The sequence below is a fragment of the Spea bombifrons genome, chromosome 13 (genome assembly GCF_027358695.1).
Source record: "Spea bombifrons isolate aSpeBom1 chromosome 13, aSpeBom1.2.pri, whole genome shotgun sequence".
Classification (NCBI taxonomy): domain Eukaryota; kingdom Metazoa; phylum Chordata; class Amphibia; order Anura; family Pelobatidae; genus Spea; species Spea bombifrons.
The window spans coordinates 29,193,015-29,218,096 of NC_071099.1; the positions used below are offsets into that span (position 1 = coordinate 29,193,015).

Below are 25,082 nucleotides of genomic sequence, written 5' to 3' on the forward strand. Positions count from 1 at the left end.
GGCAGAAAACAGTGGGACCCTGGTACATCCTTCTACTGTCCAGAGAAGTCTGGTGAGAACTAGCGGCCAAAATGCCATAACTCTGACAAAGAAAGAAGGCCAAGCAACTCAACTATTCATAAAAACAAAGGGACTGAGATGCAGAAAAATGACAACAGGTGCTCTTGATGATATTTGGCTGTAGCAGAAGACATTACATCTAATAGCAACTATTTCCTACAGCTACAATCAATTTCTGGTGATAAACAGACACCGTCCAAAACTATACTAAGGAGTAAACGTACCACATGTGATAATGAAAAAGATTTAGTGTTCTGTGTCCAGTTAAATATATAATGTTCTTCTAGTCCATATAGAACTATTGCTTGTCCTTAGACATAACCTGATTATTGGTTGTCCATTTGTGATGTCATGGCTGTGATGTAACACAAGGTAACCAACTTAGTAATCAGACTTAGTAATGCTTTCCTGTTTTTCCTACCCATGTAGTTTGCTTCTCACTGGTCAATTCCAATGGTCTTCCCTTTGTGTGATGTAATAATTGGATTTGTGTGATGCAATATGCACACACCAGCTAAATGGATTACTGACCTTTCACCTTTTCTACAAAATGTATTACAAAACAATGGATCATGTTATAGTTAGAACACAGAACCATGTGTTGGTGTAATTATTGGTTATTCTTTCAGTTATGGAATTTCTGAGACAAAATGCAGTATTTTTTTAAATCGATTACATTTTTATAAACATTTGAGTACAGACAAGCTAAAATAAACCACACAAAGTGGCTTTAAATAAGCACAGAGATCTTACTGGAGATTATAAACTGATAGAAAGGCCAGCCATTGAGTGGAGAGAAGGAATGATATTTGGGTTCCGTGGTTATTGTTTGAAGTGTATAAACTGATTCATGGGGAATTGCCAGCCGACAAATGTAAGGCACGGGGGTAGAGAAGTTCTAAGTAACTGATGGGAATTTAACGTGTTTAGTAAAATGTTGCACACACAGCATACTTTTTGGTGGGGTACAGGGGATGGAAAACCCATTTGTTTAAAATCAAGGTGGTAGCAAAAGCATTATTAAACACACATCCACATCCACCAGGCCAGAAGACTTGCTTTTCCCACAGAAATCTTGCTACCAGCGCTGCAAAGGATTATGGGTACATACATAACTAGAGGCAAAAAGGCGATCGTTGTTAACCCTATGTCCATTTTATACATGGACCTGTGGGAGCAAATGGAAACAAAGCTCGGGACAGAGATTCAGAGGCCAGATAAGCACTCAGGGACAGATGTTCCTTTATGGGATTCATCAGCATGGGGTTCCCTTGCAATTGTTAAAGCTCTACAAGAGCAAGTCATCTGGGCTCTCCTGGTGGATGTGGATACTGCCTCTTCTACCTGTTGAAATTTTGCAGTCCTTTCGCACAAAAAAAATTGTTTCTGGTAAGCATGGCATCTATTTTGGAATATATGTTCTCTGTTTTACTGGCTTTATTTCTCCTCCTTCATGGGAAATAATCGGCAGCTCCGTGGACCCATTCAGCACTAGCCAGGTATGTGGGACCATCAAGCTTATTATTAAATGTTTCTTTCACCGATAGTTGTACTCTCCTTTCTCATGATGTTCTTCCATTCCACTGTCCATATCACCTATTGAAAAAACTCCAGGCCTGTCACTCTTACTCTTGTCAGTCTTACTTCGGTTCTCTACTGCTAAGTGTGTTTAATGTCCTTAGTCAAATAAGATCCCCTCATAAACGTCACATTTACACGTGAGCCTGCATGACCTTTATCTACTTTTTCTTCACGACAGATAAACATAAACCTTCAAAAAAGCTTTAATTCTCCTAAGTCCCATGATATTAAAGTATTCAACCTAGTGTTGGACGGTTAAATAAGCTCAAAGTTTCAGCAGTCACTGATGTATCCTCATCTGTCCAGCAGCTCTGAGATTTGGTTTCCCTTTGACTAATTTAGAAATAAGGTTTCCAATATGATTATTTAAAACCGCTTAAACCTGCACAAGACCACAGGAGATCAGGGGCGAGAATGACGTGGACGCAGACCTCACGAGTGGATTTGAGAAGAGGGCAGGCAAATGGGTCGATTTCCGAAGGCCGTAGAGCCCTGCATCCAGAGAAGAGGAATATAACAAAACACCGTATGCTGGACGTGCGCTAAAGAGTGTTTCCTGCATCCCCATCCTCGTTTCTGTAAAGGCAGAGAGGGGATGCAGAAGACTAATTGTGTAGATCTAATGACTAATGGACAAGCTAATTTAAGTAAGAACTCTGTAAACTGGACTCCAATATTAACTTTTAGTCCTCCCCGTACTGTATCCCCGCTAGAAACGTAGACTTTGACAGTCGATAAGAACTATTTGGCCCATATAGTCTGCCCCCACACTGCAGTATTATCAGCCACCGAAATGGCCTTAAAGGAGGCTGGGAAGGGATACAGGGCATTGGCTTGGAGTTCCCAAAAGCCTGTCCCAACTTACTCTAATAATACAAAAGAAAACTTTTTTTATTACTTTTTGTTCAAAAAAAAAAAACTCCCTTTATCTACAGACCTGGAAGCCGCTGTTGTCAGTCGTGATATTTTGGGCGACTTCCCTGCTCAATCACCAGACTAAACTGATTTGTTATGGCGATGCTAATGAAGTCCTTTCTGCCATAGACTCCATGAGTCAGGGTGTCAGGCTGAGTCAGTAAGACTGTGCTGTTCTATTGCATTAGACAGATAATAGCACTAGAAATATGAATGGCTAAAATATGCATACATGGGAACTTTTGGGCACCAGGCATCGCAGGGTACACCCCCTTAAAGGGTAAATGGGTGGGGAGCGGGACATCAGGACCCCACTCCCGCGACACAGAGGAGAAGGGGCGCTTCTCCTGGAGGTTTCCGAGCCAAACCCGGAGAGTTCCCAGGTATGCTAATATGCATCTGTCTGAAACGTATATTATGCAAAAACTAGAACAGTTTTAGAAAAATAAAACACTATTTTCACTTTTTGACCCAGCAATAGCCATTTGTCTAAGGGAGCAAGTCATTCAGAAGAAAATGTATTTCACTTACATAGTTTAGGTTATAAACCCATTTGCCCCCGTTCCTAACCTTAAACAGGGGCAACTTTGGAGGTAAAATAACTGTCAGAAGAACAGTATGCATTTACTACACCCATTCTCCGCAAATTGTTTTCCCTTTAAAGTGGCCTTTTAAAAGTTACCGCATACTACAAATCCCAGAATGCAACGTGAGTTGCTTATTCGATAGGTATCCTTCCGCATCGCCCTTTCCAACGCTCTTTACCCTGGCATTTCCCTTCTTTCAAAATATTTCCCTTCATGTTTTCCTTTTAAACCCCATTCTAGTGGATATTATCGGCTAGTGTTCAAAAAATCTAACGCCTGTGACGAGTACTTTGTATAGCGGAAGGATATCTTTTATAAACTAGGAAGTGACACGTTCAGATTTTCGCGCCTTTTTGAGAACGCGAAGGGTTGTGGGAAGGAGGCGAGTAACGCAGGTCGGGGAGACCGTGGGAACCGGGGGGTATAACGCCGACAATTCCACAGTGCGTGAGGCGGGGATAGCGAGCACTCGGAATGCAGAGGGATGAAGTGGATATCGAGTCCTCCAGCTCGTCAGACGGAGGTCCCGGGGAGGAAGTTCGGGAACAGCTGGAAAGTCTGTGCGGGGAGCTGAACCTGGAGCAAGAAACTGCAGAGAACACCCTGAGAAACTTCACCAAGACATGGAGCACTTACAGCCTGGAGGTGAGTGTAGGGGAACCGGGTGAGGGTTGGACAGGCGACGGGTAATCGCCTGCAGGTATAGAGTACATGAATAGGGGCTGAGGAGGTGCAGGGATTCGGTGTATGAGGGGTGTCAAGGAGGAGGCGCGCTAGGCAGGGGTTGGCGTCCCTGGCTCGACGAGGGAGGCGCGCCAGGCAGAGGTTGGCGTCCCTGGCGAGGGAGGCGTGCCAGGCAGAGGTTGGCGTCCCTGGCGAGGGAGGCGCGCCCGGCAGAGGTTGGCGTCCCTGGCGCGGCGAGGGTGGTGCGCCATGCAGGGGTTGGCGCCCCTGGCACGGCGAGCGAGGCGCGCTAGGCAGGGATTGGCGTAGCGAGGGAGGCGCGCTAGGCAGGGGTTGGCGCCCCTGGCACGGCGAGGGAGGCGCGCTAGGCAGGGGTTGGCGCCCCTGGCACGGCGAGGGAGGCGCGCTAGGCAGGGGTTGGCGCCCCTGGCGCGGCGAGGGAGGCGTGCTAGGCAGGGGTTGGCGCCCCTGGCGCGGCGAGCAGAGGTTGGTGCCCCTGGCGCCGTGAGGGAGCCACGGTGAGCAAAGGCTGGTGCGACAAGGGAGGCACGCTAGGCAGAGGTTGGTGCTCCTGGCGCGGCGAGCAGAAGCTGGTGCCACGACTGTCGTTTTATTTAACTGCACTTTTAGGACCTATAAATGTAGCCGAGCACCAATGCAGATTTGTCTGCAAATATTGTTGTTTTCCAGTGGAAGTATGTCAGGATATTTTGCTGAACTGTTAATCCCCACGTTATGATCGTCTGCTGGGGGGGAGGGGGTATTAATATAATATATATAATAACTAGGTCTGCAAACGCATACATGAGGTTTACCGGCTAGTAGAACATCGTTAGCGTGTTGCTGCTCTGTGAAGGATTATTCTAACACGGCTGGTGTTTTGGTCCTCATGAAACCGGCCGGATTTTATGGACGTCTTTTGCCGACAGCTGATACAGAAAACGTCTGCATGTAACAGGAAACGCGGGACTGTCCCGAAATGCCACGTTCCTGGCAGCGTCGGTAACCGCGGGGTTGGTTCTGTATATCCTGGAATTTTTTCTTTTGCCGGTGTTTGGATTGCAGTCGCCCTCGTTTGAGATTCTGTACGTGCGCGGACCCTGCATGCATGTTTATTTTATAGCAAACCTAATATCTGGAACTGCACGTTTTTATCTTGTATGGCTGTTATTCCCTATGGAATGTATGAACTGTATATCGACTTACAATGCATATGGTGTGATATAATTTACACATTCTCCCGCTTTAATGACGAACATTCTTTTTCTGTATGGATTAGGGAGAAATAAAACATTGGTTGGCGTGTGCCTTGTACGCCGAGTGCCGAAGATGCGTGATCCCGACCGTTGGAAGAGGCACCATGGAGGGGAATGGTGTGTCGCTAACCCGCATCCTGCGCTCCGCCAAGCTAAGGTCGGTTATTATTATGGAGACCGCTGTTACCCGCTGCGTAAAACATTACAAGAAGCCGGATCTGTACGGCTGCTGCGTATACCCCCCCAACACTCGCTTCTTCTGAAACATACAATTTGATTGTGGGTGAGAACCATGTGTCCCTTTCACACGTCTCTTCTCACATGTCCTTCACACGGATATTTTAGGAGCCAGGGCGGCTGCTACTATAGACATCAGTCCATGCAGAGGGGAGCGCGCACCCATCACCCTCGTCTGGAGAAAATAAATGTGAATTAAAACACAAATGATCAGAATAATTTTTGTTGGACTGAATCTACTGTGGAGTTTCTCATCTTGCGTCTTGTTTATCAAGTATATTAACTAACTGGTTCTGTATATAATATGTAAATAGGAAAAGTGTTGTGTTGTCATCTTCTATGAGCCCTATTTACCTGCTCAGGTACAACGGCCATGTTTTTGCCTCTTTAATAGCAATTAAAAAAATGTTTTATGGCATTTTTTGCTAATTAAAATATTTGCCTGCTATATCTATTAAAATTATCAGTGCGATAAGAACTGGACGTTGTATTTACCGCAGTGCAGCAAGATAAACGTGCTTTTTTACCTGATATTTAAGTATCTTAAACGATGATCTTTGTTTTTCAGTCTGATTCAGTTTTTTAATAAAATGAAGAAGTGGATGGACATGTCAAACCTTCCTCAAGAGTTTCGAGATCGAGTGGAGAGGTTGGAGAGGAATTTTGAGGTTTCTACTGTAATTTTCAAGAAATTTGAGCCAATATTTACAGACATATTCCAGAATCCACGTGAAGATCCTCCACGGCTGCCTAGAAGCAGAAAGCAAAGGTAAAGCGTCTGGAGCGGCTCTCAGTCCACACGTCTGTCTCAAAAAATACAACAGACAGCTTCTTAACACCGAACAGCCGCCGGGGCAGCCTTCCTGTGCCGTCCCTCGTACAGCTAAGCTGTCGGATCCGTGCCAAGACGTGTTCAGGGCATAAGCAGTGTTGTACTCTCGATGTAGACACTCGGTCCTTGGTCGTGTCTTAGATTCAGGATAGCTTTATGCTTATCTTGCGCATGGTTAAATTATCTCACTATAGTCTCTACCATTTCTGATGGGAGGCTGTTCCGTGTTAACATTGCACATTTGTTTATTATCTCAAAGCTACTTAACCAGCTATGCTGCTATAGACCCATCTTATAAAAGCAATCAATGGACACTTAACACCTATACCTTGCTTTGCAGAAGACTACAGTGTAGCGTTAAAGATCTCTTCAACTTTTGCTGGACCTTGTTTGTATATGCCAAGGGTAAGTAGTCTTTTTAATGTGTAAATATATACGGTGGAAACACATTGGCAGACATTTGTGGCATAGAAACAATCGGTTACACATTTATGTATACACAACAGCGAGTCGGCAGAAACCAAAATATTTTGCCGTTTATTTTTCTATTTGTACATCTTACGTAGCATACACCAAAACATACGCGACATCATAAAGTATGCGGCATCTTAGTGAATCAAATGAGTGTATCTAGACCGGGGCTGCCAACATCCAGGGTGTTTAATGGCTTTTTAATTGAGATGCCTGTGCACGGTTGGGATACCTTTTTGAAAATATGAATAAGTGTATATGTTTTGGCAAATCTGTCTTGTTCTCAGGTAATTTCAGCAGGATTGGAGATGATTTGGTTAATTCTTATCACCTGCTTTTGTGCTGTCTGGATCTTGTTTATAACCACGCTCTGCAGTGCCCCAATAAGGAAGATCTTCTGAACCCATCGTTTGCGGGTACGTCTTGGTAACCTGTCGTCTTGTTGAAACCAAAAATTCAGTTGAAAATTAGCTCTTGTTTAAACCTTCATTCCCAATATCTCCTGAACAGAAAATATGCTGTCTGCGCATGCTGATGACGCTGCTGATCCTCCTTGCATAATTGACGTACTATGTGACCTGCACGATGGACTTAAAGTGGAAGCCAAAGGGATCAAGGAACATTACTTCAAGCCTTATATTGCAAAACTTTATGATCGAAGGGTATGTATTTAATCATGAATGGGTCTACATGGTCTTGTACCTGGTTTTAAACACCTTTGGGGGCATAGCATGATCTTGAAACCAAATGTGTGACAAGTCAGTTGCAGTCAATTGCGGTCAATTTGGAAAATTAGCCCCTTAGGGTGAGACCAAGTGGACAAAACAGTGCAATATTTTGCTTAGAATCTTGTACTATTAGCATCTAGCAGTGTACTATTAGTGTACTATCGTGAACAAAGCATTACCTTTGTTAGATGACCTAGACTATGTAAAGCTTGTATTGTTTTTAATATTCTGCATGGTTATGTACCAATTTTGTACTATTTCCCCCGTGGAATATGTGGGAAAAACTTCACAGCTAACTTTCTCAAGCCACCCTCCGCCTCGGTTTGCAGTACCAAATAATTGTTCTTGCCAGGGTGCTTTCCTTCTACATGACAAAGTGTATGGAGACCCCTTCAGTTTGTGGGTTTGGCTATTTATGGAAACCCTTTTGCTTACAGAATATTTACTCAAGCATGCAGCCCCCACAAACAAAAGCTTAATGACTTTTAACATGACATCGTCATTGGATGCCGTCCCACCAAGTCGCTTTGTCAAGTTTCTCATGATCTGCGAGAGCTGCCGTTCTAAAGTGGAAATGCAGAGACGCAACTAGTGGGCCATACCAAAGGTCACGTAACGGGTCCTCCTTGTGCTGATGTGCAAAAAAGTGCAAACCTGGTTCCAGGGTTACTGTGGAATCCAACATCAGTCCAAGATTGAGGTTTATCGGCTGCTCCATACAGTTGGGCTTCTTCACAACTGCAGTGGTGTAAAGCTCACCGTGTCTGGACTCTGGTGCAGTGGAAATGAGTTAACTGGAGTGATGGATCACACTTTACCATCTCACAGCCTGCTAAACTCTGAATGGCAGAAGAATAGATATAGATATATATTATTCCTTATGCTTATCGGACCCTTGGTTCTAGTGAAGAGATCGACAACCAAACATTCTAGATGGTTCTGTGGTTCCAGCTTTATAGTTACGCTTTGGGGAGGAACCTTTCCTGTCTTGACAAAAAAATGTCCTGGGGACAAAGTGAGGTCCATACAGAAACGATGCATCGATTTGTGTGAAAAGAGCTTTACTGAACTGCAGACAGGCTCAGCCTCAACCCTATCACACCTTCTATGGCTGGATGGACACAAATCTCTGCAGCGGTGTTTCAATATCCAGTGCCAGGCTGGTTGGGGGGCCAAACATGCCGCAATATACCCCGATTGCAACCAGGCATCTCGACAATGAAACACCTTGTTAGGCAAAGATACACAGAATTTCTGTAGCCCTAGGGGAGAAATGCTACGCGCTGAAGGGTTTTATGACTAAAGTGGTGGTTGTAATAGTTGATCTTTATCAATAATTTAAGTAAATCTTCCTAGAAAGTTTGAAACTTATAATTGTACAGCACAGTGGAATATGATGGCGATATATAAAACAATAATTAATAATGTGTGCAGATTCTAGTAAGTTCATTGCAGATACCAAACTCTAAAATGTAGAAAACTAGTAAGAGGATGTCCAGAAGTCTATATGTTCTGTAGTTGGTTCCTCACGTAAGGTAAAGTTCCTGTTTTATTTTAACATTTGACTTTAAGGAGACATTCTTTTTCTTATCCTAGATTCTAAAAGGAGACTGCCTGTTGGATACGTCCACTTTCACAGACAACAAGTGAGTAGAGTATAGAGTGTGGACCTTGGTGTTTTTCCAGGACCAAAATAAAATCTAATTATTTTATTTGGTTGTTTATTTATTTTTTTATTCCTGTTCCTTTTGTCCAGCAAAGCCTTGAATAAAGAATATGAGGAATATGTTCTGACGGTGGGAGATTTCGATGAGCGTGTTTTTCTGGGAGTTGATGCAGACGAAGAGATTGGAACCCCCAGGAAATTTATCTCTGAGGTTACCGTGGCAAGCGGGACTCCGCGGAAACAGGTGGAGTCCAACCTGCAGCAATATTTTGAAAAGGTGACTGTTGTAAATGGTCTTCGCGTCACAAACGCTATGAATGTCTGTAATGCCCTCGCCGCGTAGTTTGGTCGCTGCGATGCCTCATATAACATGCTGTGCGGTTGGTTCATTGAAAAATGTGAATTTGATTGTAAAGTAACACTGTGTATGCTGTTTAAATGCGTTGCTAGTCTGTTATGCAGTTTTATGGAACCTAGAATGTTTTGCTAACATCTTACAGAAGAGGTCATTTGCGCCGTCCACTCCCTTGACTGGTAGAAGATACCTGAAGGAGAAGGAAGCTATGATCACTCCGGTTTCATCAGCGACACAATGTGTGAGCAGACTGCAAAGCATGGTGGCTGGGCTGAGAAATGGTCCAGGTGAACAGCTAATCAGTGTGTTCAGGTAAATCACCTTATATAATTACATTATATGATCGCTATGTCTGTTCTCTTTAGCTAAACAGGTGACTGGAGCGGGTTTTAACTAATAAGTCCTCTGGGAACCGTTAGGCAGAGCTGTACAGCGTATACAATTTTAAAAACAAAATAGCCTCTGTTTCAATTGACAGGCCAGTGGAAATGGCATCGCGATTGTCAGAAGCTATGGTATTGGCAGGCAAGTTAATGCTTTGGCTTATCATGTCGGTGATGTTATTTATTGCAGGTCATGTGCTCGCAATCCCACTGATAATATACTAAATATTGTCCGAGAGATCGGACAATGCTTCTGCTATCACTACACGCAATCAACAGAAGAGCAGTCAGGGTCCCATATTGGTGAGTGCGACTGTGTGCATACACTTCTTATAGCTCTGATGTGCCGCCTTAAATGTTACTAAGTTATGTTTACGTTTTATGTAGTTGGGTAACCTGAGAGTGTGTGTATATGTATATGTGTGTATATATGTGTGTGTGTGTATGTATGTATGTATGTATATATATATATATATATATATATATATATATATATATATTTCATTCCTATACTTAATCTGGTACCTTGATAAATATATTCACTAAATAACACTGAACAGTTTCTGCAAGATTGTTACAGAGACACCCTAGCCATCTCTTCTATATGGTGGTGTCAGGGACAGTAAACTGTTCTTTGTAAGAATTTTTGTTTTGTTACTAGATCCATATGTAGAGTGTGTGTGTGTGTATATATATATATATATATATATATATATATATATATATATATATATATATATATTAATATTATAGAAGCCATCTCCTCAATGTGTGCAATAGTCTGCAAAGTAATGCTGGGTTGTTTTGCAGATTTTGCCATCAATAGATGGAAGCTGGCTGAGATTCTTTATTATAAAGTATTAGAGACCATAGTGGTCCAGGAATCACGAAGACTTCAAGGGAAGGATATGACGGTGAGCTTATTTATTCTGTACATCTTCATGGCTGAAGTAACATAGAATTTGGCAGATAAGAACCATTTGGCCCATCTAGTCTGCCTATTTTCCTGCTTTATACCTTAATCGCCCCTTGGTCATGTCCTTAGATTCAGAATATCCCAATGCCTACTCCATGTTTAAATTTCCTCAACCGCTTCTGCTGGCAGGCTATTCAATTTATCGTTCTCACATTCTATCTAAGCCTTCATTTGCTACTCGTAATGAGCTGTTTGCAGGCTATCTTCTGCAGAAAATCATCACCTTTTTCACGATAACGGGCCATGTGTCAGAAACAAACATCTAAGCGCTTGCTGCTCAGACACCCACCTGGAATCCACTTTACTGAACTTAAGGCTGCCATGAATCAGGGCAGATCCAACGCTCAGCTTTCCTCTGCAACCTTTTTCAGCTGAGCACACGTACGAAGATTAATTTGTGCTCCCGGCCCACCTTCTGCCCACAAAAAGCGTATGACAGAACGCCGCTCTTCTTTGGTGCAATTTATAAGTTTCGCAGCTGTCTTCACCACAGGGTGAAAACTAAACTGCAAGGGCAGGCTGCTTGCCAGGCAGAACTAGTCACATGACACGCCAAGACACGACCAATTACTTCTCCTCCCGCCTTCACCGTTTCCAATGAAAATATAAAAGTGTGGAACCTTTTTGAACGTCCCTAGTATAAATACTGTGTGTGTTACATGTATATATAAACTTGTGTTATATTTTTTAGGCTTTACTGGAGCAAGACATATTCCACCGATCCCTGATAACCTGCTGTCTGGAAATAGTACTTTTTGCGTACAGCTCTCCTCGTATCTTCCCATGGACCATTGAGGTTCTAAAGCTGAGCCCTTTCTACTTCTATAAGGTACATAATGTCCATACTTTCATAAAAAATCTACATTACTCTCTTTACAGGGGTTATTATTGAGAGCTTGTAGTTTGTGAGTACAGTAGCCTTCTATACCTGTTGCTAGAAAATTAGCCATTTCTTGTGGTATTTTTGATGGTGATCCTTGAGGCTTCCAGTGGTCCAAACAGGCGTTCGGTTAACATTTGGGCAGGTTGTCTGTGTGTTTATCGGAACCCTGGAAAATCAGGACAAAGGCAATTTTACAATTTTTCTGCTACATCCTTGTTTTACCTTAACTTTTCTCTTCCTCGTTGCACCCACAAAAATCTTATATTGTGGGTTTTTTCAAGACAAGTAGAGCTTGCTTGCTTGGTTGTTTTGACATATTTAACACTTTCATTAAAAAAAAAATCTGTTTTTTAAACTTAGTAATGCTAATGCCTAGGGTATGTCCACTCACAGAAACAACCAGTTTGTGTCCTGCATCATTCCCTGAATATGGAGATGCCCCATGTGCATAGGTTTTGCCAAACTATCAATTGACGGCTTGATCTCCTGTGCATCAGCTTGAAGCGTTAGTACGTAATAGTACACCCTCTGGCACCAACTGCGGGCACTTGGAGACATACTATGTCCTTCGTCAGGAAGGGGTTAAATTTAAATGTCTGCCTTTAGGGCATACCAGGTATTTTGTGTTTAATTTATTGAGCTGCTCATTCTTCAGGGCCAATAACAAAGTATTGGCTTAGAATATATGTAATAATTGTGCCTAATACTACTATATCAGTCTAGGTTGTTTTGATTTTATTTGGTACATGCTTGCTAGCTGTCAGGGTGGATTCTTTTAACAAGGCTTTCATATTCTAAGCATTGCCAATCTCTGTAGGTGATAGAAGTATTTATTCGCTCTGAAGATGGCTTGTCTCGTGATATGGTCAAACACCTAAACAGCATTGAAGAGCAGATCTTGGAGAGTCGTGCCTGGACCAGTGACTCGGTTCTCTGGGAGTTGGTTGAAGCTGCGGAGAATGTGCCGACGTGTGAAGAAGTACGTATACCCTGTCATTTGTTTACAAAACGTGAAGCCTATTCGTGTACACCACGTACTCACTGGGTATATAGGGAGGCTCGCTATTCAAAAACCTGGTGTGTTTGCATCTATCGATGTCTTGGTCAGCACCGGGCTGTAGTGAGTTATGTTCTGGGGAACAGGGAGGCACGTGAGCTGCAGCCCCCCCCCCATTTTTTTTTAATTTTATATATTCTATTCACTAGCACCTTATTTTGTCTTGTCCTGCTGGGGGTATGAGCTTCATTTCCACACTTTGCTGGTTTTATTTTGGTTAGTTTTAGACCTTTCTTTCCAGAAGAGAGAGTTGTATTCCTCTCATCATCTCGCCCTTCTAGAATGGGAGTTCCTGACGGGTCAGTATGTTGGCTGCTAGAATTTACAATTTGTGTTTTTTATTTTAAGGTTATAATTCCCAGTAACTTTGAATCTGGTAATGAACCCGGTTTAGGCCACTTGCCGATGATGCCAGCTTCACCAATCATTCACCCCCGTTTGAAAGAAGTTCGGACAGACCTGGGAGGCGCCAGCAAGCGAGGTGAGGCAGCCTTACATTTGAACAGCATGGGTTTGTGCCAGAGGTTAAGCTTGGCCAAAAAAAAAATTATACATACACACACATTGATATTACTGACGGCTTGGCTGGAAAGGTTATAGTTCCCTTTCTTTTATTTATCTCAGATTTGCAGCCATTGTCTCCACTGTCTGTTCACGACCGATACAGTTCTCCCGCGGCTGGAAGTGCGAAGAGGAGGCTCTTTGGTGATGACTGTCTGAGAGAATCGCCAGTGACCACACCAGACATCACCAGGATACGAATCGCTCTGAACCCCACCTCGGCTGATCGGCTGTGCCTGTCGCCAGATAAACCCATTGTGCCCATAGGGCAGAGACTGGCTCTAAATGGTAAGGATTTCCCTGCATGATGAGCGAGTTGTGTGCAGATAGACGGTGCTGAGAGTTCATAGAACATTCCACTAATCTTTATTTTTTTCATGATTTTATGCCTGTTTTATACAAATTTGTAACACTGTCTCAAACAAGTTATTTAACCCCTTAAGGACAACGGCTGATAAAATTGCCAAATCTTCTCATGTTCAATGGCAAAGCACAGAAGCAAAAGTCTGACACTTGTTAAGGGGGTCATCGCTTAGCAGTAGTTTGGCAACACCTGCTAAATATTTTCTTATTATTTAAAGATAACGCTACGTGCTGACCTGTAGTTCTGATATACTGCTCCGCATGGCTAATGATGCTGCACATAACCATCTTTCCATGAGGTAGTTAGTATCAGCAATTTTCTTTTTTGTTTTGAATCCCTCGTACGGGAAATCAGCATGATTAGTGGGTCCTAAGTATGCATTTGTCTTAGGGCACTTGCTCATAAGAAAGCGAGATAATTGATACCGTTTCGGTAGATGTACAGTCCCCGGGCGATGTGTAGCCGCAGGAACATCACCTGCTGCACGCTGCTATATGAACACAAACAAGCGCAGCCCAGGTGAGGGCAGAAGAGAGACATTAAGAGACACCGTCTGAGGTTTTTCACCTGATCGGAAGACACAACTGTATATTTCTGACTGTTTTTAACACAGCTATTTTTCAATGCACGTTATACACGTTTAGTTTTTTCTTGACGGGAAATGTATTCTACTAAGCTGTGATCCTATCCCTGTGGAAAATTGAGTCATTAGATCTTTTGGCCCTTTCTTCACACACTGCACAGGCTCAATTAAAAGTTTTTAATGGTCGTATATACATTTTCCTTGGAATACTTTTTCTGGCGTACATGTGTTCGTTTTAAGATGTTTTCTTGGTGCATTTAGAAGAGAGAATAGTAGCCTCAATGCATAGAGAACTTTTGAATATTAGTGCTAGTAGATGAGTAAATGCGTTGCATACATCTATGTATTTTCTCCCCTGCGTGTGTTTACCTCCACTGCATTTTGTTTGTAAATAAACTTTTCATTTGTCATCAGTTAGGACCTCTCCACCGTCACAAAGTGAGAATGGTGTTCAGGTCCCCCTCACTGCGCAGGCTCTGATCAGCCCGTCCTACAAGCATCAGCTGGGTCGAGCGCTGGAAGCGTGTCCCACGTCAGCTGGAAAGCCCAAGAAAACCGGCTCTCTGGCGCTGTTCTTCAGGAAGGTAAGAGGTGCTGCCTATGATTTCAGTTGTCTGATGAAGCCATCATCGGGTAGCAACTGGCAATATACAAATCTCTTTACACCCATTTTCAACAATAAGTTTCTGAAAACCCATTATAATTGAATTTAGTTATTTTTACCCAGTAAAAACGGCCAAAGCCCAGTTTGTAGAGTTTCATCAAAGGTATGAAGGCTGGGGTCTGGTTATAGTACACCTGAGATCATAGCCGAGATGAATAGACCCCCACACCCTGAAGACCCTGTAATACTGCCCACTTGTGGTTGTGACCCCAAAGCCTCTGGGAGTGTTCTTCATACCCTTGAATGAACAAGTGAAACAAAGCCCTTTTAAAGGCAGTTGGCCTTTTACCACCAAGTTTGAGGATCAGAGGATGGCAATGAAATTGGTGTTTGAAATGTTGAGTCTCGTTCACATAGCCATGTTAATTTGTACTCATCAGGTGTACCACTTAGCGAGCGTTCGTCTGCGAGACTTATGCCTGAAGCTGGATGTTTCTAATGATTTAAGACGGAAGACCTGGACACTCTTTGAATACTCGCTGGTCCATTGCACAGACTTGATGAAAGACCGACACATAGACCAGCTTCTTCTCTGTGCTGTGTATATCATGGGAAAGGTGAGTGTAACGGCAACACTGGACAAAACGGCACTGACGCCAAAACAATTACTTTCCTCTGCTTAATTTTCAAGCTTTGGTGTGATTTGGTGTCGCGTCTGTCGTACTAGAATGGCTTTTTTCTTTTGCTGGTGGGCAAAGTTGGTTCTGGAGTAGCTTATACAGCGTTACGGCAGTTGGTGTAGGTTGGTCTGACAAACGCGTACCGTGTCCTATGGTTGTTGCAAAGGATCAACTCCGGTTCCACCTTTGTTCTGTTAAAGCAGAATGTAAAGGGGTTAGACAGACCTTTATACGATAGAGGCAGGAACGATTGTTAAAATGCTGTGTATTAGAATACTAATTAATGCAAGAGTAGACAATACTGGGCAGGCATAATTATTAGTGTGTGCAACTTTATAGGAGAAATCTAATGCCTTATAGCAGTGCTCCTTAACCCTCTCCCCGGGGCACACCTAGCAGTCCCGGGTTTGGGTATTGCTCAGCAGTGTCTAAGGTGTTGCAAAAAAAAAACAAAAGCCCTTTAAACACCTTAGACACCGCTGAGTAATATCTAAACCCTGGCCTGCTAGGTGTGCTTTGAGAGGGTTGAGGCTATAGAACCCCCACCGACGACAGAAATATTAAAGTACAATCCACGTGCTTTACTGTTTCTTTACCCGTTGAAAATAATATTCATTTGGTACAAATGCTGCGGCTCCAGAGCTGGTGGACGCCACCTCCTCCTCCGCTGTCGGTTTTTGCTGATTGAAGCACTAGCGTGTGCACTGCCTCTGGAATCAAAGAAAGCACCTTCTGCGCCTACACATAAGAGTTCAGACCCGGCGGGACCCGAGTCGGTGCATAGTTTTAGGTAAAGGCGGTTCCTGTAAGATTGTAACGATCTTCCTGAATGCTCTCAGCAATCATATGCACTAAGGATCAGGGTGTTTTTGGTTAACTGACATTCTTATTTGACGGAAGCAGTGATTTTATATTATCTTTACTAGTTTGGCCGTATTTACCCACTTCTGTTGTAGCCTCGTTGCTGTTTCTGTATATAACTTCATTGTGAGGATGGTAGAACTGCAATAGGAGCCAGCCAAATAAACCCTAAAGACCCCATAAACCATAACGGCCCCTAAATTAATTGCATGTACTCCAGATACATTACCTAATAAATTGGTATAGTTAATGGGGTGTTTAGGGTTAATTTAAAGGCATTTATTGTTGATGGGGTCTTAAGGGTTCATTTAGGGGCAGTTGTGGTTAATGGGGTCTTTAGGGTTTATTAAATGCGGAGGACTGAGGGTTAATTTAATAAAGTTAACGTAAGGTGCAGTTAGAGGTAAAGGTGGGCAAACTAAGGGGCAGTGAAGATTATTAATGTATTTATTTATAAAAGTATTGTCAGTGATTCTCTGAATGATTCGAATCTCTAAGATTCTCTGCCTTCAGTGACATCACTAGAGTAGGCAGGCAGGAGGGTTCATTGACTAATAAAAGGGGCGGGGCCAATTGTCAGTATGACTGCAGGGCGGGACTGGGAAATAGTAACTCCTGTGAGTGACAATGAATGATCTGAAGATTCGGATCATTTCAATGAATGACTCGAATTAATCTGATTCACTTTATTGACCCGAACTTCCCATCGCTGACTGACACTATAGCATATCGACACTCATACAGTACTCCCCCTCTCACCTGCCTGCCTTCTGCCATCGCGAATCCCGCACACTATGCTTTCCTACGGCTGTGCGCTGAAGCGAGTGACGTGAGCGTGGATACATAGCATGCGTTATGTGACACCGCTGGGCGCCTCATGTCTCCCTCTACACCCAATTCATGATGGCAGTCCTGCAAAACCCTGGGTGTCTGTCAAGCCCTGTACTAAACGTGTAAAAGTGTTTCCAGGTTACAACACACAGTATATGCATATTAAAAACCACCATACACCATAGGAGGGGTACTTCTCTGCATATTTATTCTTCTCCATCTCTCCTTGCGTTAAGTGGCTGGCTTTTGAATAGTTAGTTAATTTGTAAGGGGGTAAAAGGGGAACAAATCTGGTCACATGCTGCCGAATGACACTTTGCTTGACATTTCTATGCTGTACTTGCTTCCTAACTCCTCATGGCATTCCTACTACATACATGGCTGTGGCTTATACCCAACACAATCACTCCTTCGTGTACTTCTTTCCAGAGTGATGGCAGTGTGACTGAGGAGGATGCCCTCAGAAGCTTTAAGTGCCAAGTTCAGCTCAGAAATTACATAGAAGACAATGAAATAGAATTGGTATGTACATCTGGCGCTAGGGCTTTAGAACAGGGCCGCCCAACCACCTAGAATACTTTAATTTCTTGCTGGTATTTTTCTGGCTTCTGAAACCTTTATTAGCAGATGGAATGCCAGTACCTTCCAGACATCCCTTGACAATGGTTACAGGCAAATGACAGATTAAATCTAACAGTTCCTGAATTCCTTTTCATAAAGTATTGAGTTGTACCGGTGGCTGTAGAATGAGAGAGCGGGAATCTGGTAACGATTACACTTTTATTGACCAACTCAATTATGGATTCTAAGCCTCGTAGACTTTTCTCTGATTGAAAAGCTTACAGTCTATTGAATTCAAATTAGCCAATAAAGGCATCATCTTTGCCAAGTTTGCTCTTTAAATTATTTTTGGTTGTTTTCTTCCAACTGTGTCACAGCAGATGCCACAGGAGTGGGCTCTTAAAATCCTAGAAATCCTGCGGGTTCTGTACGGAAACTGCCCAGGGCTTTCCTCGGGTGTCCCTGCACTGATCACACACCATCGGGAAATCAGGTCCCGGGTTATGCGAGTTCTAAGAAGGACAAGCATGAGTGGATTCTCTGCTCTTGCAGATGATTGTGGGGGGGGTGGGGTGGTTTATATTTTTAACCCATTTTACAAGAAAAGTTAATTTGTAACCACCAAGTCACAGAAAGGACCCAAACGTGCTTTTTGTGCAGTATTGTCTTGTCTGGGACTACCCAGCAGTCTGTTTGCAGCACCCTTGGCCATGTTTTATTCCTTCCGCAGGTTATTTATATGTATTTACCTCTGCCTGAATAGAAGGTGTGTGTAGACTCCACACACTATGATTTAAAGGTAGTATTTTCTTTACTTTTGCTTTGGTCATCATCTGACTGACTCATAACCAACTCACAGGTGTTGTGTAGATTTTTGGAACTGGTATAAATAATGCAGTTACTGCCCAATGCATCGAGTGAATACGTAAACCTCCCATAACAATAATAAGAAAAGTCTTTGTCTCACGCCTAGAGCTTCAAAAGTGTTTGTCTTCAATCACAATGCCATTGTAGTGTCTTTAGTTACATGCCTATGTAAAGGTTATACGACTACTCTGCGCCTCTTGCCATTTGTGGCCGGTTACTCACCCGCCTCCCAAAAACCTTCACTCTTTTTCTAGACATTTGCAAATGAGGGGCTTTCAGTTTGTTTTTGTCCCTTTCCTTTTTCGGACCAAACTCTGTGGGCTTTTTAAATTAGGAAACAAAACTTGTCCACACGCATTCGCTCGCACTCTCTCTCATTCACTCTCTCATGCTCTTTTAATGTCTCCCTACCCTCTCTGCCGACTGTCTCACAGCTCCGTTACTTCTCAAGCATCCTCTTCATCTTCTTGTCCTCCTTTCTTTGTCTGCATCTCTGCAGACATGACCTCCCGTGAACTTTGGCAAAAATGTTGACGCTTCTGGTGACATCCTCCAATCAGGGAGAGCATGTCGCCAGATGCTCTGCCTTTTTTGCAGAAGTTCACTGGAAGTTATCTTTGGGGAGACCCTCTCCCTCAATCACCAATCCGCGAGACATGGAAGCGGTCAGTGGAGAAGATGGACCTTGTGCGAGAACGTGAATGAGGCAACAAAATTTGAATGAAAATTATTTTTGGTTCATTTTCATTTGTTTTGTCTGGGTCGTTTACAGACAAATCCAAGTGCGCAAGTCCTGTTTCCCAGTTAAAGGGATGTTGAAATGTTTGCTATCTGAAGGAAGAGTTAATCTCCAGAAGCTGCTTAACCGAGCAATCAGCATACAGTTTGTAATTGTCCGGGAACTGCTCATAAAAAAGCTAGCTCTGGCACCGTGGGCATGCTCGGTTCCCTGTATGTTTTAACATAACCTTATTTCAGGGTACTGGGTACTGTGCTTGAAGTGCCAATCATTAAGGGTCCTGGGCAGTGTGGGGGACTTCACCCAATTTGGTAATCCACCAAAAACGCAACTTGCGCCCCAATAAAAACACTTGTGTTTTAGTGTAAAGTGTAGTAATTTTATGAGAATTTGACTTGATAAAAAGAACGCAAAATACCTAAATATCCTAGCAAAATGTTTTGGGGGTTTTTTGTTTAAAGCCCTAATACTGAAAGGGTTAAAGGTGTGAAGGTGTGGCTAGTTAGTACTTTGAGGAAAGTAGGAACCGGTTAATGGCTTTTACAGTCAGACACGTGACTGTTTATGACAGGCGCACCTGCATAACCTTGGTGTATTTTTGTATAATTTCTCAGGTCACAAAAGAGGAGAGGCTGTTCCATGACATAATGAAATGTTACAGAAACCAGCCGCAGGCAAACAGTCACGTAAGTAAACAAACTCTCTGCTGCATCTACACACAACACAAAAATGAGTTCATTGTAGGTTTCCCAATGTTTGTTTTCCTCTCCGCTCTGTATTCAGTATTGTCCTTTGTTTCGTGGATCTGCTATGCGTGAAGGCTGTCTGGCTCTGTAATCCCCCACGGGAAGCGGCAAAATACCTGCTTGCTTTTAAAATCCTACCGTAGCAGCAATCGGTTGGTAAAAATTTAGAGGTGATCTCACACCACCCTGCCCGATATTTGTTTAACAATTTTGTATGCGAGTAAAACATGCATAATGCTTTTCATCTTTAACTCCTCATGGACCGAGGTGTGTTTTTATTTGTACTCTTCATGTCTGAGGCTGTTAACATATTTGCGGTGCTCGTGTTTAGCCGTAGTTTTCTTCTCTCTTTTACTGAACCCACAAAAATTATATTTTTCAGGACAAGAATGGCTTCTTTAGCTAGCATTATTTTGATGATATCCTCTTTACTATAAAAAATGGAAAAAAGCACTGACTTTTTCAAAAAAATATTTAATACCCAGTGTCTGTTTTTTGCAAGTTATACGGCAATGAGTACAAGTAGCAGATTGCTATGTCTTATTTGGGACATCTTTGATGCCGGTCAGTTCAATTTTCCCTCGTCAAACCATATATATTTGAAAACTGGACACCCCAGGGTATTTTTAACTCCTTCTACCGTCGGCCTTTGTCAATTTGTGGTAGACATTTTATTCTGTTTCCCATACACATTGATAGTGACATACACGAGGAATTATAAATTCAAGTACAAATACGTCTCACTGAGTACAGCGACACCCCCCATGGATAGCTTTATCGGGTTGTTTGGGGGACTTTTTATATTTTTATTTAGACATCTGGTTAGTCTGCGAGCATGTTCTATTTGGGACATCCTTGAATCCGACCAATTCGATTTACCCCATCAAATTACACTTCTGAAAACTAGACACCCCATGGGTATTTCAAATGCCAGTATTTACACTTTCCATGTCGGTATTTTTCTTGTAGATACAGTGCTAACTTTTTTCCCCTCTAACCCTTTTATTGCAACTGGATGGCTCCGCTGACTGATGTCACTGGAGAATTATCGTCAGATGTTACCACATTATTTATTTTTACTACTAATTGTGATTAGTAGGCTGGGCACAATTGACTTGCATAGTTGAATGCAGGACCTGCATTCAACCTGCAGGGGGGACCTCAGCGTTCTCTGGGGAAGACCCTCTTAGGAACTTGTTTGTTTTTGTTTTTTTTGAGCGCCGCCACCTTGCAAGAGGCAAAATCTTTTGCTATGACTCACACTACGGCCACAGTGAGTCTTTGGGCGAGTTTTCGGTGTCACTGAATGCTTCGCTAATCGAGGCATTTCAGCAACACCATTTGAGCTTAGGAGGCAATTGCTGATCACAGCCTAAGCGCTGTTAAATCAGGCTTCTGCCGCCATATTGTATATTGAGGCCGTTGATACCCTGGGGAGGGATCACACGAGGTCCCTGAAACAGATTTCGGTGTTGATGAATGCCTCGATATTAAGACATTACAGCAATAGTTTGGGCAAAGAAAGCAATCCTTAGTCTGGCACGTCGTTGGTCGTTAAGGGGATAAACCTGTTAACATGAGTACTCACCCAAGATCCTCCGGCGCCTGACAACCTCTGCTTGTGACCTTGGAAGCCTTCTGGAGCTCGGAACGGTGCAGAGATTAAGTCACAAGCAAAGTAGCATGCCACCTAATAGCATAACCATGCATACACACAAGACATGGCCTTATTTTTGGAAGTATTTTGCTTCATGTGGGGTATCTGAGATCATCCGAGGAGAGTACTGCCCTGGGACACTGAAGAAAGACTAAACAGCATGCTGTGCACACCGAGGGAACTGAAAAGGTTTTCTGTCTCCATGACTTAACACTTAGTTTCTAAACCAGTGGTGTCCAACCTACACAAATACTGCCAAATGAAAATACAAAAAGTGGAAGTGCCCCTAAAAGAAAAGATGCATTGTTTTATGGTTAATTGGTTGTACAATGATTGTGCGTGTGTTACCTGCCACGTAGATCTGACTTATTTATGTTACAGGTTTACCGGAATGTATTATTAAAGACAATACCACAATCTGCTGTGGTTGAAACCGATGCAAACGAGGATGTGGAGATGGCAGACTGTGGTAAGAATAGGCTTCCTTCTTGTTTATGAATTTGTAGGGTTCATGCCTCATATGCCCCTTCCACATGCCTGCTTACAGCCCTCCAGGTGGTCATGATGTAAAGCACAATGTATAGGTGCAATTTATCTGGTTATGCGTATGCTGACACTTTAAAGAGGTCACCTCACAAAACTGATGTTACAACTGGGTGCTTCTAGTAATGTGTAAAGAATCCAAAAAAATGTTTTGACTTTAAACCAGTACCGGGGAGAAGCTTTCGGGTAGACAAATATTTCAGCTTTGTTGGTGTTCTGTGACAGGTCATATAGTTCTGTGGTGTATTTAACCCCTTGACTGCTAACGACGGCATGGTGCCGTCGCTAGCAGTCCCAATCAGGTGCTAACGACGGCACCATGCCGTCGCTAGCACTCTCCTACCTTGATGGGGGTCTGTGGACCCCCATCACCACCTACCCCGGCGATCTGCCCCTCATTTTGAAGGGCATCGCTGGGACCACCCGATCCGGCCGGTGACGTCGGGCGTAATGACGCGATGACGTCACCGCGCAACTTTATTGAAAACTGACAATTGTCAGTTTTCACGGTATGGGGGCATGCTGCTTAGATGCCTGTATCTCAGGCATCTGAGCAGCTACAGACCCCCAACATATACCGTTGGAAAGGTAATCGCCTCACCTTTCCAACGGTATAATGCTTGTAAAAAAAGAATAAAAATTATTATGTTAAAAAAATAAAAATGTACAAAAAAAGTAAAAAAAAAGATTTGGGGGTCTCTAAAGGCAGATAAATAAAGATCAAAATTGCCTAGAGACCCCCAAATTAAATTATCTAAACATAAACTGGTTTAACTTTAAAAAAAAAAAAAAAGTTTAAGTATTCTAGCTAAATGATCACTGTGGTAGCCAATGTTACCACAGCGATCATATAGCTATAAAAAGTCACATTCCCTTTTTAAAAATGGCCGATACTAAATTTTAACCCCATGATTCCTTTGATCATGGGGTTAAATTTAGCCAATGGTAGAGGAAGGCAATTTTTGAAATCCAGATGAACTGCAAAAATCAGCCGTATAGCCTGTAGTACGTAAGTTAACCATGTCATCCCTGGAGCCCCTTGTATTTTTACTGCAAAACTTATTTTTGCTGTAAAAGTGATTTTTTTCTCCCTTTACGATCATCTCTTTGGGATTGTAAGGGGAAAGAATGGTGTGTGTGCTTCTGCGAGTGAATGTATGGAAAGTATGGTGTGTGCTTCTGTGAGTGAATGGAGATATGAAAAGCGTGTGAATGGTCAGTAATTAGGGTTGAAGCCTTGACGTGGCATTACTGCTCACGTAAGAAGTTAAATTATGGCACAAAAAGTACATATTTTCAAAAACTACACCCCTCGGCGCATCAAATGAGGGGCTGCGTGTGTTTCTAGGACAAACCTGGAGTGCGCAAGACACAAATGAACATGTCGCTATGGTTAGAAAAAACATATTTTCTAGCCAAAACGACATATTCCATCATTATCTGTGAACTTAACTTTTGTCCTAGAAATACATGTAACCCCTCATTTGAAGCTCCAAGGGGTGTAGTTTCTTGAAATGTGTACTTTATGTACCCTAATTTAACTTCCCAGATGTCTAGATCACCTTAACTTCAGATATGGCAGATTGGAGAATCTTGTTAAAAAATTGTCTTAAAACATTTAGGGGTGATGGCTGCATTTAGACAGCTCTAGACAGCTGGGAAGTTAAATTATGGTACATAAAGTATATATTTTCAGAAACTACACCCCTTGGCGCATCAAATGAGGGGCTGCATGTGTTTCTAGGACAAACCTGGAGTGCGGAAGACATAAATGAACTTGTCGCTTTTAATTTTATTTATTTTTTATTTTTATTTGTGTGATATTCACTTATTTGTTGTGCAAGTCAGATTTGTGATACAAATACAAATAAGACCTCATTTGCTGCGGCTGGGGGTGTAGTTTCTAAAAATATATAGTTTTGTTGGCATATTTTAACATCCCGGGCAGCTAGAGCTGTTTAATTGACGCAGCCATGCATTAAATTTAAAGATGAATTTTGTGATAGTCTAATAAATTTAACTTTTAGCAATAAAATATTAGAAAAACACGGTCTACTGTTCTCAATGTCTGTTTATTTTAGACCGGTTACCTACTACAAATATTTAGCAACACAGGTTTTGATATTAGAGTTTAGAAAAATAACATTACAAACTAGTTTTTATTGAGTTGGAAGTGAAAAATTACACTTTTTTTCCCATTTTTGGTTGTATTTTGCAAACCTAATGAGACACACATATAAAAATGGTATATTTGGAATCTGCTGGGTGTGCTGCAAAAAACAATATATGGTTTGTATAGTTTGTTCCCAAGAAATTTCCTTGAAACACGTTTAAACGTGAGATGCACCAAAATGCCGAAAACTAGCTTAGCACCAGGGTGTGAAATGGCTTAGCAGCCAAGGGGTTAAAGGGCGACCCCCATCACTCATCAGTATTGCAGTTGAGAGAACAAATGCTTACCTGTCTTTTTGTGTGTATTTTAAAATTATAAATATTTTTTATTGGGGATGGGGCACTCTTTTTACCAGCATACCAACCAACTAATCTCGCAGTAGACCTGGCATTTTAACCCCCCCCGCAGTGTGTTACCATGGTAGCAAGCAGCCATATTGTACTGTCTGCCCCATGGGCCAGTTGCTGCAATTGGACTTAATCAGCCCCCTGCAGATAGCTGCAACCCCAGCTCTTTTCAGCTAGCTTGGTACCACATGTAGCTGGCCCTTTAAGAGTTAAAAAAAAAAAGTGTTTGTATATCATGTATGTTTCGTCATGACCACGTAAAACATTTTGAAAGTAACATAGTATTGCTGTGAA

The 25,082-nt window shown here is 42.5% G+C and overlaps 1 protein-coding gene across 2 annotated transcripts in view; it reads left to right on the forward strand.

Moving 5' to 3' along the window:
- The first annotated feature begins 3,546 nt into the window (after positions 1-3,546).
- Positions 3,547-25,082, forward strand: part of RBL1 (RB transcriptional corepressor like 1) — a 25,633-nt gene continuing 4,097 nt past the window's right edge. Inside the window, exons 1-20 of one of the 2 annotated variants that reach the window (XM_053453785.1) lie at positions 3,547-3,788; positions 5,107-5,240; positions 5,889-6,089; positions 6,493-6,557; positions 6,911-7,039; positions 7,134-7,285; positions 8,948-8,997; positions 9,108-9,294; positions 9,518-9,684; positions 9,946-10,058; positions 10,566-10,669; positions 11,423-11,560; positions 12,432-12,593; positions 13,020-13,152; positions 13,296-13,520; positions 14,594-14,763; positions 15,224-15,400; positions 17,585-17,677; positions 19,937-20,008; positions 22,107-22,194. In XM_053453785.1, the coding sequence (XP_053309760.1) occupies positions 3,618-3,788; positions 5,107-5,240; positions 5,889-6,089; positions 6,493-6,557; positions 6,911-7,039; positions 7,134-7,285; positions 8,948-8,997; positions 9,108-9,294; positions 9,518-9,684; positions 9,946-10,058; positions 10,566-10,669; positions 11,423-11,560; positions 12,432-12,593; positions 13,020-13,152; positions 13,296-13,520; positions 14,594-14,763; positions 15,224-15,400; positions 17,585-17,677; positions 19,937-20,008; positions 22,107-22,194 (2,731 nt within the window). In that variant the 5' untranslated portion in view covers positions 3,547-3,617. The remainder of the gene's footprint in view (positions 3,789-5,106; positions 5,241-5,888; positions 6,090-6,492; positions 6,558-6,910; positions 7,040-7,133; positions 7,286-8,947; positions 8,998-9,107; positions 9,295-9,517; positions 9,685-9,945; positions 10,059-10,565; positions 10,670-11,422; positions 11,561-12,431; positions 12,594-13,019; positions 13,153-13,295; positions 13,521-14,593; positions 14,764-15,223; positions 15,401-17,584; positions 17,678-19,936; positions 20,009-22,106; positions 22,195-25,082) is intronic. The other variant, XM_053453786.1, reaches the window with a different exon arrangement.